A 15,297-nucleotide genomic window follows, 5' to 3' on the forward strand; every position below is an offset into this window, starting at 1 on the left:
CGCTCAGGAACAGAATTACTATCAAAATTGCTGAACAGAGTTTTGTCATTGCACATATGAACGGTGGCTCCAGAATCGATACACCAGTAACCATGTAAATTATTCGCACTTCAAAAAGAATGGTGATTAGAAACTTGTTTTGCTTTATTAATGTCACTTGAATCATAGATGCATTAACTTGTTGCTTTTGATTATGCTTAAGCTCCAATTTCGCATATTTCCTGCAGTCAGCCTTTAAATGACCTAATTTCTTACAAAAGAAACAATTAGGTACTTTATTTTTATCAGCTGGAATGTTACGCATTAAAGAAGAATATGACTTCAAAGCTTTGTTCTCGCTTCCTGTACCAAGTTCTTTATTTTCGTTTTGACGTCGATACTCTTCGAATATTTTATTTTTAACTAATTCAACAGTTAAATCTGCTTCTGGTCGTGTTTTTAAAGCTGTTATTAACGTAGCATAATTTTCAGGTAAGCTTCTTAAAATATATGCAACGAATAAAGGTTCTGAAATTTGCTCACCTAGCGCTACTAGTTGATCCACAATAGCTTCAATTTTCGTTAAATGATCGCTCATTCGTTCTTTATTGCTGTACTGCAAATTACACAGCTTTTTCAAAAGCCCAACCTTTCGGGATAGTGTTAACTTTTCACGGTACTGTTTGAGAGTATTCCATGCCTCTTTCGCAGTCGTACACTTTCTAATATGTCCTAATTGGTTATCTCCCAATAAAAGTCCTATAGTTGCTCTAGCTTTTCCGTCTTTCGAAACCCACTTTGCAGTTACTGGAGATGGAGGTTCTGTAATAATAACATCCCATCGATCCTCTTTATTCAGCAAGAGTTCCAATTTAAATTTCCAAGTATAGTAATTTCGGTCATTCAGCTTTTCGTTACACACGCGGTTTAGATCCATAGCCGCCATTACGTAGTCGATAAAGACGAAAGAAGTAAACGGAAGTAATCACTGTTCGTCAATTTTAATCCAAAATACAGATTCAAAATATACGCCTTTATGAAAGACTTCTCTTAATTTGCTGGGCGAATAACCTGTTATAGTATATAAAATAAATTGAATTATATCTTCATTGCAGGGATAACAACGTTTATTAGGAGAATGGAAAAGTAAGCAATCACAATACAACAGCGATCAATTACTACAACACTATAACTGAAGTTCTAAAGTTGGCAGAGTGCCGCAAACCATAGATTACATCATTTAAGGCTCTGACAAGCGAACACAAGCTAATAAAGAAAAAGAAATCACATTAATCATTGCATCGCGAGACATTTGGAGGCATAAAATATACAACAGTTCATAAGGGATCATGCCATGAAATGAATTACCACAACTTTCATGTAAATGCTATAACTAAAAAAAAAAAATAATAATTACTCTATTTTCCGCTATGGATTTAATGCAAAAATGATTTTTTTTCTCGCCCCTCCTTTTCAGAAATATTTTTCCAATTTGAAAGATTTTTAGTGTTACATCTATTCAGTGTTTGGGATATTTCAAACTAGTAATTCACACTTAGCATATACAGCAGTACATTTTACATACTTTAAGAAATATTTTATATTAATCAGTTATTATGATTTAAACCTATAATTTCTCCTTTCGGGAGCCTTCATCAGGATGCAAATTAGATTAAAAAATATTTAAATTGATAATTTTTAATATTTTAGATATAAGAGCTCTTGGCAGCGACATGTTTCTGCTATCCGAAGCAAAATTCCCCTTAATATGCGCCATTTAAAGTATTGAGCTAACTTAAGCAGGTCAATTTGCGTAGTCTCTGACTACGGTAACTTTAATTTGAAATTAAAACTCTGTTATTTTAAATACCCGCACGTGGTGGAATTTATTTGTATTCACAAATTGCGTTTTCTGTTTATTCTAAGCTTTAACAAAAAGGTTAGTTAAATTTTAAGACTTTGTTATAATATTTCCGACGGAGCAATAATTCGCTTTTCAGTCCAAGAATCTCTGAAGGACTTTGAGTGAATACTATGCAATTAGGAACCAATAACTTGTGTGCCAAAAGGTGTACAAGTAGATATGCAGTACCACTTGAATACAGTTTAGTTTAATTTCCTGTGCAAAAAATCTACACTCATAAAAAAATTTTATCTAATTTTTTATTAAGCGATGGAAATTTTTTGTTGACTGCCTTTCACTTAAGGAGGTACAGGAAAGAGATTTCCAATCGTCAAATATTGCAGTTGCGCTCTTTGAGAATCTTCAACAGTTATGTGACGTGTTGAAGCAAAATTATTTCTTTACTATAGCCATTATAAGAAAGAATTAAAATTAAACGTTAAATAGGAAAATTAATGATACTTTTATTTAATAGTATTAATATACCCGTATTCTACTTACTTTAAATTAAGCAAGCAGTCTCAAGTTCTTTCTAAAGTCATAAGTTCCTTCGTACGTAAGAAGTGAAGTATTAAATTTTATTATTGCTATAAAATAGATTTTAACTATGTGTTTCTTCAGATTAATATATCGATTAAAGCAATTAGTGTTAGGCATTAAAGAGATCTGAAATCATACTGCCAACAGATGTCTTTCAGCAGAGTAATTAATAATTAATTCATTCATTTACGAAGTATGAATATGAAGTGTACGAAGGAATCATTAAAATTTTCCAACTCTTTTTTTTTTTTTTTTTTTACATGAGACGCTTAGACCTTATATTGTTAGAATCTGCATGATTTTCGGTTATAATCCGCTCACGCGTGAACGTCACTTGTGTGAAAACAAATGCATCCTCCTGGAAATTTCTGAAACAGCATGCATAATATATATAGCAGTTCTTAGTAAACCTCGAAATCAAAATACAAGAATGGGTTAAAATTTTTAAGAATATTTTCAATGTTTATTTCAAAGGATTTTTTGAATTAATCAATATATAAGGAATAGTTTTATAAAAACGATAAAGATAGTGATAAAAACTAGGTTAAAAATAAAATTCCCTTTTGAATTTAAGGAATCTCCAAATTCCGACAATTAGCCCGTTGTTTGTATAGCTAAAATAACCTTCTTAAATTTGTAAAAAAAAAAAATATTACTGCTATAAACTTACTTAAAAATAATCAAAATATGCATGATTTCCGAAGATATTACATACTTATTTTTACAACCAAGATAGATATCACATGATTATTAGTAGCTAATACAAAAAATGGAATGATTAAGAAAAAAATCCCTAATACAGCTCACTCAAAATTGGATTCCATCCTTTCCATGTTACATAATTTCAATTAATTTACTCTTTCAAATTCTGTTTCATTCAGACTTTATGCATATAATTCTTTCTATCTTTTCTATACCTGATTTTGCAGTAAGTGTAATGTAATATGAGCTAAAATACTCACATGATGACAAATAATAATGGCTCATGTAATATGAGCTAAAATACTCAATAAATGCGAAACTATTTTTTCAGCAAATAAACAACTTACCATTGCATTACTTGTTTCCTCATTTATATAGGGCGTTCCAAAAGGACGTTTAGATACTTTAAAAAGCTTGTCTGTCAGACCAAGATGAACAAGTTTTAGATAGAAGCTTGTGTCGAAAGCGTGACTATCCGCAGCTCTAGATGATATTCACAAGCGTATTGGAGAGCGATAAGAGAGATCGCTTCAGGTAATGATGTTGCAGGAGAAGGGTGCACCGGTTCAGTAACGAGGAATTGGCTTATATGCATTATGTTTTAAGGGCTGTTCCTACTGGGGTTTATCTGAGCTAACGGAGACAACTGACGTAGCCGACCCATTTCCAAAACCAGTTTTTTTCCATAAGGCAGCATTTTGACAAGTCTGAACTGCAGGCATAGCGGAGCTAGTCGACACATGGAACTGACTCAGTTAGCTAAAATAAACCTCATTGGGAATGGCCCTTAAGGGGTCGTGGATAGAAATGGACGGGACGCGAAACGCATGTACTGAGAGCACTTTCCAGATATCTGCCGAGTTATCCTTTGTTTTGACAATTTCACTGAAGATTAAGTGAAGCTAAGGTTTTCGATTAAGCAGCTACATCGATCGGCAATGTACTGCACATACACCACCACGTGCACCTGCGCTGCAGGAAACTGAGAAGCCGTCACAATCCCTCACATTATCCCCATAGATTTTCTTCTTGTTGGGATACATGTAATCTCTGGTATACGAAACATCCGTAACATCTGGCACCTACCTCGTCGCTAGGATTGTGGAAGCAGTAGCACTGCCCGTGACTCACCTTGCCAGATTGAACGATTCCGTGTATCCATGAATATGTGAAGCATGTATTGCGATGGTTGGAAAGAAATTCGAACATTTTCTGTGATCATGATTATTTCCTTTATGTGTATTGTTAAGTTTTTTTTTTTTTTTAATAAGCCACTATCGACTCCCTTTCTTTGCGTCTCGATTACGTTGCTGTAGCACCGCACGGTTTGATTTTCGGGCACAACTTCCTACATAAAACTCGTTTCGTTATGCTCTGACAAACCAGCACGTAAAGTTTGCAAACGACCTTTTGGGACACCCTGTATTAGTTCCTAAAAATACATTGGCAGCGTAATTCAGTAATTACAGAAATATTTGTGTAGTAAATAAAAAATGTAAAATGTACTTAAAAGGGTAACTTTCACCAAATTTTCAATATTTGACGTAAATATGAAATAATTATATACTCACTTGATTCGCAGTATGAAGTGTTGATCTTAAGAGGGAAATAACCCTCCATGCAAGTACAGAGTCCATCTGAGCATGTACTGTTAGGCGTAGCCTTTTGGCACTGCTCGGAGTTAATACAATTACCGCCAAGTCGCACATCTGAAGAAGAATTATGAGAAATTAGAACTCAAATAAATGTCCGGAGACAACATATGATTCAGAATTATACGAATGAAAGAAACGTTTTAATCCATAAACTATACTTAATTAACACTTAATTAAATCTCTAAGTAACTTATTTAACTGTTATGTATTAATCGCTATTATTTTCAAGCTTAAGTTTTGCTTGCTTTTTCGGTTTTGATCTGTAATTAAAGTTCTAAATTTTTTTTGCTTTAGTTGTTTAAAGTTGGTTGTAAGTTTAAACTGTAACTTTTGTAAACTTTTAATTTAGGTTTGGTTGCTTTAAAAGTTTTCTTGAGTTGAAGATGGTTAATTTTAATTTGAGTTTAGGGATTTAAGATTTTTGGTATTCGTATCTTGTTGTTTTGACCCTTAAGGTTGTTTAACTTTTAACTTTATAATTATTTTAAAGCCTTGTTGCTGCACTATTGGTGTGTTAAATTTTTCTTAACTTAAGGTAACTTAATTTTTATCCCTCTTTCTATTAAAGTTAATCGAATTCCTATTTTCTGACTGGCTGGTCAGTAATGTTCCTCATAGGCCGTTGTGTGTTGTCCGCTCTGGCGGCAATTCCAAGCTGAATATTATGTGATATTAATATAACATAACTATCTAAAAAGCATATTACTTAAGGTATGTGCCTACATACGAAGCACTATTTTTTAAATACATAAAATTTTAATTAAACACGCATGTTTTTGAGTAAGATGGGATATAAAACTATGAATTTAAATGGTATTTTATAGAACGTTTCATTAAGTTTTTAAATATAGGCAATATTTAGTAAAATTTTAGCGAAAATTTTCATTTACGCCAGATCACTTATAATAGATTCTAATGAATATATTTCAATAATCTTTACACAGTATATAAATAACATACTTACCTGTGTTCTGTAGCAAAAGATTTGCTGTATTTATAAAATTGTTTGAAATATTCAAAACTTGGTACAAAAAATTAAAACAAAAAAATTCTCTTTTCTTCAAAATACTGTCAATAAAATCAATAAATAAATACAAAGAGGTCATATTTTGCTACAGAATACAGCTAAAGATGAATGAAACATTTTGGCAAAATTTCATTTCTATATTCTAAATACATTTTGAGAAATTAACGTAATCGCAATCAAAAGTAACGAAAAACACAATTTCTCAGAAACTGCATTTAAAGATTTTAATACAGCACAAAACATTTTTTAGCCACTTTAGACCTTTAAATCTCGCCGTGTTTGTGTGTTAGGCCCTCTTTTACTTCATTCTTAACTAATTTTGACTTTCTTTTAGCATTTTACTGGATAACTTTGTTGCTTGTAGAGATTGGCGTTTCGATTTCTGAATTCGCTGTTTGTCTATTTCCATGTAGCTTTCAAGCATAATGGGATTATTTTCTATTTCTATATACCTGAAAATAGGTAAAAGTCCTAAATATCTTATATTAAATAATAATACAGCAATATGTGCACCTAAAAGCAATGTTTTCAGTTGGACAAAAGTTTCTTTAGGTAAAATAGTCCTCCAAAGGTTATTAAAACACTCATTATTGTTTTGAGTCTTCCCATGTAGGCATTTTATCAGCAAAGTGTCACATTGCTTTTACAGCTTTTATATTGTCACATTCTTGCCACTAGGTGGCGGGCATCTCTTCCTTTACTTTTGCTGTAATTAAGTTCCGAGAACCAGTGGAGATTGGAACCGCTCTGAGGAGCGTAAAGACTCAGAATTAAAATGTACTGTCTTAAAATAATTATCACCTATCTTGTAAATAGTGTATATTAGCTTTTTATTTCAATAAATAATTAAAAGACAAGATGGCTTGTTAGCAGTAATAGAAACTCTTACTGAAAACGTGATTATTAGAAGCCTGGCGTCGTGAACACTGAAGATGCAGCAGGTAAGGAATTTTACATTAATTTTATTGTAAATAGAAGAACCTGATGCAACATATATTGTTTAATAATTAGAAAATAGTTGTTTAAACTTATTGTTTACATTTTTACGACCATTCAAATGCCAACTTCCGGCATCCAAAAATTCACATCCGGTTTATTTTTTATACTATAACTTTGCTTCTAGTTATCGTAAAAACAAAAATAAAGCATTTTTGGAAACCTAAATGTATGAAACCTAAATGTATTGGAAACGACGAATTTAGGGTAGGCACATATCTTAATTTATGAGGAATAGATAAATCAAAAACATTCAGGAAAAGGAAGAAATTAAATCAAAAATAAAAATGAGCATACGATACACTGCAAAATGTTAGTTTTAGTTTGTCAAACGTTCAGATACAGAACGTTATCTTTCTTCATATCTATTCGTTCGAAAAATTAGTGCGAAATTCGTTCAAAAGAAGTCAAATATATACTCAAGTGTGCATATGTGCCTACACTTATTTATATATATACATAATGAGGAAAATGTTTTACATTTATTGATTATACGAGGTATCAATTCTGACTTATTAAAATAATGGATTTGGAAATTATATTATGTTGTGATATTACAATAAAGAAATCTGTGATACAGCAAGGAGTAGGACAGCCTCTTCGGCGATGACAAATTTATGCTTCTTTACTACAAATGAAAAAGAAACATTTTGAGAAGGTAGGTAGGTGATTTTATTGTATTTTGTCTATCAAACAGAGGTAAAATTCTTGGGTAAAAAGTAACACTTTATATATTTTTTATACACGATAATTCTTGGATTATAATTTTCTAATCAGTAAATATGAGGCTTGAAATTCATGTTTATGTGTGTATGCGTTTTCTTTAAGAAAATTAAATAAAAATCAAAAATATCTGCACTGAGAAAAGTGATAATTTTTTTATTAAGCTTGTTCAATAAAGTTAAACTATGCTTTAAATGTCTAATGAATCCACTTTACAGATTTAAAAAGGGTACTGTCGATGGGGTTCCCTTTCTTAACAAACTCATTTTTACCCCCTACAGATTTAAAAAGGGTACTGAAGAATAAACTTTTTACAATTGAATATAATAAACCTTTTTTATCAACATCTTAAACAAATTTATACTTTAATTTACATTTTTGCAACAGATGGCGTGACAATTGGAAACTAAATCTAAAATTTTGCTCAAGGATGTTATATACATATTAATTTGCTTTGATATTTTATTCAGTGCAAGACAAAGGCAGAAATTAATGTTGCGTGCAGACACTGATGTTGGAATATTCATTCGTGTAAGTACTGCCTACTTGAAATATCTGGAATAAGAATATATTAAAATTGCTTCACATTACTTTAAATATGTAGTTATTAACATTTTAGTTTATCTTAAATTCACATTTTCATTCTTCTAAAAGATTTAGCATTAATCAAATATGCATAAGGTACTTGGCTGCATGTACCTTACACATATTTTAAACGTTTATAGTAACAAGGGTAACAGTTTCCATGAATATTTGACATTTCTTTCAGCTATATGTTTTGATATTATATTACATTACATGTAATCAGCTTTTGTTATTCCGAGTAATTTATTTTATTCTATATGAATGTTATTATTTGTTACACTTCTTTTAAGTTCATCACTTTATTGCTTATAAATGTCTCATAAAAACTACGTTTTTTTACTACATTTATTTTAGAGTCTATGTAACTAATAAAGAAAGCGCGAAAATATGGTACTAAAAATCAAACTTTAGCAGAGCAAACAACTACTTACTCTATTAATTTAAATACAAAACTATTTCAATGATTTTAAGTTTGTTAGCAGTATTAAAAACTCGCTTTTTTATTAAGGATAAACCTCTAAAAGCATTAATGATTAGGTTAAATACAACCAACCAACAGCTTTATTAAAGCCATTCTTGATCTGTTTGCTCAAAAGCTAATTGCACCTAAATTCCATACTCTTTTATCTTACTATACCTATAGATGTTTTATACTCATCTTAAAACCAAATAAAATTTAATAACTTCCTGCAACAGTGAGTGTCATATTTTCCAACTAAATTATCAAGAACTAAAATTTACTTCAAATATACCCCGTAGTAGGCTCTATATTAATCAATCGCAATCGCATTCCTTTCAATAATTTCCCAAATATTTTGTAATGAATTTTTATAAAGAATATGCAGTTCCATATTATAGACATATCATTAACGGCAAGTAATATATAATTACAAGAATTAATGAAACTTGGCTCAAAATGCAAACTAGTCACTAATTTCAGCCACAGCTCCTGGGTCTATAATATTAAAACTAATATTAATCAATATCTTTTAAAAATCTAGCCACAAATTTAAGAGCTAACGCATCAGTGCATTTATGAAATGGAACTAAAAACTATTGAAACTTATTAGAAACACAATACAAAGCTTAAAGCTCAAAACTGAAAAAAATCAGCAAATTAACAATACTCTGAAATAAAAATTCATTCACCCTATAAGGTATTTCTCCCACCTTCGTAGCATGCCTTCGTGGTGTAATAGCCAGCACACTCGGCGCGTATTCGAGAGGTTCGTGGTTCGAGTCCCGGCGAGGGCATTGCTTATTTTTCATCTCTCCTACTTTCAAAAAAATTCCTAATGTCTCTACAACCCCACCATTAATAGAGCTAACGATAATTTTAGCATTATTTGCAAAGCATTTTACATAGAACACTTAGGAAAGAGTTTGATAACTAGATTAATTACGAACTTATTGCCAGAAAAAACAGAAAAAACATTCAAAAGAAATTTAAACCTATTCACAAAAATATCAAATACTTTCGCAACCCACTGAGTAATAAATTCCTGTAAATTTATGAGTTACCGAAATTCTATAAAAAATTCTCTTAAATTTAAGTTCATAGCAAATGGTATAAATAATCATAAAGAATTACATTCGTAGCTTTTTGAGAATGTTTTGAAAAATGTCTGCCTATTCATCTCCTGCAACACTAACAAAGAAATACTTAACTACTGTGAGAGAGGAGAAATAAAAAGATGGGGTTATAACTTTAGACAAAACTGTAACAGAACAATCAGTCCATTCAGTATTCACACCATGTTTATAACGAAGAGTTTCTTGTCTTTTAGCATATAAGTAGTCGAGAATTCTTCAACCCTCTATAACAATAATCTCGTTTTTTCAGGTAGGAACTTATACAACAATAATGATAACGCTGCTTCTGCTGCATCTTGTCAAATGGTTCGATTAACAGCAACAATATTGTATTTCAAGACGATATAATAGTGTTGAATGACAGAAGCAAGAACCAATCACATCGGACAGAAACCGGCAAAAATGAAGCATCGAACAGGAATAGAAGGAATCAAGAGGCAAGAAATCGAAGGCATCCAAGCACTTTGACGGCTCTTCTTATTTAAGTAAGAAACTAAAACTCATGTCTCATTTTTAGCGACATGACAAGTACAAGAAAATGCAAATTTCCAACGTATTTGATTTAAAAAAAAAATCTACTATAAAAAAAACAAAAAATTGAAAATATCAATTACTAGCTTTTTAAAGTTCGTACCTGTCTTCCTTTAAAGAAATCTTAATAAACATTAGCCCATTTTTTGGCATATTTCTATCGCACTAGTTTTCTTGAACTGCAAAACTGGTGTTATTGTTTTAAATATATCGGTGCTATGCAGTGTTATCGATAAAGCCTCGAACAGGAGTAGAAGGAATCAAGAACCAAGAAATCGGAGGCACCCAAGCACTTTGACGGCTCTTCTTATTAAGTAATAATTAAAAATCATGTCTCATTTTTAGCGACGTGACAAGTATAAGAAAATGCAAATTTTAAACGTATTTGATGGCTTTCATCACGGGCAAAGCATGAGTAAATTACCACCAAGATGCGTAAAATGGGGTTCAGATCAAGAATCCTGTTTCTGTACCAAACCCAAAGTTGAACCTCCCAAATGTGCAAACTGCGGCTCGGATCATATGGCCAGTTACCTTGCATGCAATATTTTTTCAAAGCCTAAACGACAGATGGAAGTATACAGACTGTCCTCAGAGCGAGTTATATTAAACAGCTCCGAAGCGCTACAAATCTGCAGAGATCGCTGAGCTGTCACAAAATCTCTCAGAAGCCAAGGAGTTGATTGCTCAGCTTCACTGCCGCAATCCCCATTTTAAAGGACTTACAAATCTCTAGAGTCATCGGAACACCAGTCAGGTCCCAAAACCAGCAACATGAATAGACGACAAGCTTTCAACTCGTACTCTCCGATTAAAATTGTGCTCTGGAAACGCGCAAAATCTTACAACACAAATGCAAGACACCTCTCATCTACATATAAATGAACTACTTGTTACGCTTCATGATGTAAATTCTTGAATGCTGTGTATTTTCCTTTCTCGTGTGTTCCCTGGACTGGACGCCATCACGTGGAAGTTGACGGTACTCTCACAGTTGGGAATACTCATCTTCCCCGCAGTTTACCTGGACTTCCTCCAAGTGCTATATGAGCTCACCAGCGTCGAACATTGGTAGTTCGTTACAGGGTTCAAATACCGGCGAACAGGCTGACTGCATGGGTGTTTTCGTGCTTGTCCCCATGTGTAACATGTATGCGAGTCAGTTTCCCTCAGAAAGTCCTCCACGAAGGCATCCCTTCCTTTAGGCAAATAGCTTTCGTATCTTTTCCCGTAAACGAAATAAACAACAAAAAAAAAAAAAAAAAAAAAAAAAAAAACTTAGTGCTATAGTTAGCACCAGACGCGTGATTACTCTCGTTGCTACAGAGACAAAGCGCCTCTTTCTTCTTTTCACTACCAATGACCTCCTGCAAGGGACACATTTCAAGCACCATTCCTTCTGAGGCTCCGTAAAGGAACCCTGTAAATGCTCTAGGAAGTAATGCTTAGGCAGTAGAGCCCAGAATAACACGGTATCATCGCTGTATGGCAGTAAATATATCTGTGCACCGAGTTATTCATATAAAAGTCTCAAACAAGCTTTGTTGAAAGCATTCCTGCTCGTGAAAAACAGGATTAAGCTAGAAACAGAGTTATGTAGCCGATTTCAAACGGAGGACGAGGAATTAGCAAAGTGTATATTGAGGCAAGAGGAGCTTTGTAAGTTATTGTATGGGAATGAGAAAGAGAAGATATTACAGATAGCAGCCCCGCGATTGCTACAAAAAGTACAAGACTTTATAGAATTAAAGAGCTTTCAAGCATTACATGGCCTATTTCAGTTAGCAGTTAAAAAAAAGTATACGTATCGTCTAATATCGTCACAAACGAAGAACTGATTTTCATAGGGATGACGTTTATAGAGCTAGCTAGCCGGCAAGGCCAAAGATTTTTGTCGAGATGAAGGTGTGCTGCAAATCGCAGGGGGAACGAAAAGAATCGGAAATGTGAGAATTTGTAAAAAAGATACTACTGGTAAGAAAGACCAAAATAAATATTAAACTAGAAGAAAGGAAGGCCAGGCGTTCCAAGTTACTAACAAATCCTCTCAGATAGCGTTGAATACTACATATTTTACATAAGAATGCTGGGCTACCTTACTTACAGCTCGAAGTAAGTACCAACAAGAACTGTGTTGAATAGTTTTAGTGAAAGAAGGTCTTTGTCTACCAGATTTTACCAGATGTGCTAAATATTATATGGAATTATTTATCAGCAATTTTTCAGATATCGCCGAACCCCTTTTGAAATTAGAAAGGAAAAAGACAAAGTCTGAAGAGACAGACAAGGCCTTCGTTAGCTTGAAACAGGCATTGATCACAGCTCCGGTGTTTGAAAGTGCCCGATCTACAAAAGACCTAAAAAAGTTACAAGGATGCACCTAATTTTTCAATAGTAGTTCTGATGTAAGAAGGGCCCCCCGGTAGCGGATTTTAGTAAACTATGAGTTCATCGGAAAGAAATTATTCCGTACCTTAACGGGGACCCCTGGCATGTGTGCGTGCAATGAAGAAATTTAGAGTTCATTTCTCGGAAAAAAAAAGTTGAAATATTTACCGACCATGCTGCGCTAACGATGTTGGAAAATGTGAAATATTTAACGCCAAAAATGATTAGATGGACCTTGAAATTTCAAGAGTACAATTAATGATTTCAACATGGGCCTGGAAGCAAAAGTAAAGTAGCGGAACTTTATCAATAACTAAGCTATACGAAAACGGGGATAAAGTATAATGCAACATTAACATCTGTCGTTTCAGATTCTATAGGAATTCTGATTAAGAAACTGCAGCAAGTATTTGGACAAATTTATGCACATTTAAGGGCTCCAGTAAAGTTTCAAACATTGAACAAAATAGGAATTAAGAGTAGGGCTGAAATGGGAATTAATAGTAGCATTATAATATAATCGATGACATTTTCTTTTACAAAAAAAAATAAATGCAGACTTAAAGTTAAGACTGACTATCCCAGTTGTTTTAACACTAGAATTTTTGCGCGAGTTACATTATCATTATTATTTATTACGTGCTCCGCCAATAGGCACTATAGAAAGGAAGGGAGGTCCCATGGAGATCTGTTTAAAGGAAACTAGCTCGATCCACGTTACACATGGGGAAAATAATGAAAACGCCCATACACCCAGCTTGTTCGCCAAGACTCAACCCCAGACCGAACTACCAGTGTTCAGCAGCTTTTACCGCTCGGCTGCTAGTAATCGCGCGAGTTATACGACAGTCCAGTTTCAGCTTAAGTAGAGTACGGAAACAGTACAGAGAGTGAGGGAAGTTGTGTTCTTCTCCAAGTTCCAATAAATTAATATAAATACGTAATTTTTGCTTCGGAAGACTACTTAAATTGTATAAAATCTAATTTTCCAAATGAAACATTAGGAGAGTATTTTATGCTATGAATACTTGCTGTTGTATTGTATTTTTCGCCGAGAATACAACGTATATCTTTAATTTGCGTTACTTCGGGTTAGTTATAAATAAATTTTGAGGTGTACTTCATATTCTTGGCAGAAAATAATTTGCGGATAGAAATTTTTTTTTAAAGTTAAAAAAAAATATTTAAGATATTTACGAAATATCTCAATTTGGATCATTTATCTGAAATATCAGAAGTTTATAAAATTATCCTATAATGGGATTTGTCTAAAAAAAGAAAAAAAACTCTTTCTTACATCTTGAGGAAATCAAAGGCACCATTCCCCTTCCCCCAAAATAGCTAAAGCATTTTAAGCAAGAAAAATAAGAGAACGGAATTGAAAATGTAGCACTATTAATAAGATAAAATCAAAAAAGATCCAAAACAATCAGAAATTAAGGCATTTTAATTTTAAAAGCTTCGGGAAAATGTGGGTTTGAATTGATTTTATTAACTAATTGCTAAATTTGAGTAATTACGGAAGGCTCTAAATAAATTTCATTGCCCTTTTAAAGTTTTCACGACGATTTTAATAAAACAGAAATCAAAAGGGTGAGCAGGAGGATTAATAAGGAAGCTTTATTTTATTTTGTGCTTTTTGATACATAAGCAATATTCTTCAATACCAGATTTTAACACTTTCTTAGTTTATTTGATTATATAAACCACATTTTTAGGAATTCTATAAACTTCACGAAACATAAATTAATGATTTAATTTCAGTTCTAAAACTACGCATTCCATTCCTCTCCACACGCAGTTTAAGTCTAATATCCGACTTGAATCAGATGATCCTCATGCGCAATGTGTGGATTTGGAAAACTTGAATTACGTCGCTAGAGACATTGCTAGCATCGAAGTAAAAAAATAAGAAAAAAAATCTAGTTTAATTTTATTCCTTTGAATTATTTGGGTGTTTTATTATAAAAAATATATAAATATAATTAAAAGGAAAATCTAATATCATTGATGAAACAGAATTCGCACCCAACCCTTCAAATGTCCAGTGTTTATAAATTTCTTTGAGATACCTTTAAATTATCCTAAAGTATGAGTAGCAAAGATTTCTTTCTGAAAATATTATTTTGCCGTGGGCTAAGAAGTCTCCAAAAGCATACGAAAAGTTAAAAATTAAAACATAATGTTAGCGACGATTTTGTAAATTTCTAAACATATATTCTGTTTGATTTGAATAAAGGTTTGGTTTATTGATATTACGGCAAAGCACACTAGGGCTATCTGCCTAAAAGGAGGGATGCCTTCCTGGAGGACTAAGGAAACTGGTTCGTACACACATTGCATATGAGGAAAATCACGAAAATGCCCATGCAGCCAGCCCGTTCACCTGGAATTAAAACCCAGGTCGGAACTACCAGCGTTCATCCACTTTACCGCTCGGCCGTTGGTGGGCAAATTGAATAAAGGAAGAGAATGAATGCGCTTCTTTCCCATGCCTCTTGTATCAGTAAGAACTAAGGAGGGGAAAATGAGTTCTGTTGTTATTTTGCCACAGCTGCATCAGTTGTTCATCTCGGAAATCTTTGAGCTTTTGAATAAAGTAAAGGATTGTTTGGTAAATAAGTGGACTAGGCTTGCGATTTTGGTGTACTTAGAAATAAAGAAAAACGGATTCC

At 32.9% G+C, this 15,297-nt stretch overlaps 1 protein-coding gene across 1 annotated transcript in view; it reads right to left on the reverse strand.

Annotated features, from left to right (window-relative positions):
- LOC118181128 (uncharacterized) overlaps window positions 1–15,297 on the reverse strand; it is a 91,443-nt gene that overhangs the window by 51,376 nt on the left and 24,770 nt on the right. Inside the window, exon 2 of the mRNA XM_035350202.2 lies at window positions 4,696–4,833. Coding sequence (XP_035206093.2) covers window positions 4,696–4,833 — 138 coding nt within the window. The remainder of the gene's footprint in view (window positions 1–4,695; window positions 4,834–15,297) is intronic.

Source organism: Stegodyphus dumicola, chromosome X2 (genome assembly GCF_044657685.1).
Source record: "Stegodyphus dumicola isolate Sdum_Otavi_A_Nest chromosome X2, ASM4465768v1".
Classification (NCBI taxonomy): Eukaryota; Metazoa; Arthropoda; class Arachnida; order Araneae; family Eresidae; genus Stegodyphus; species Stegodyphus dumicola.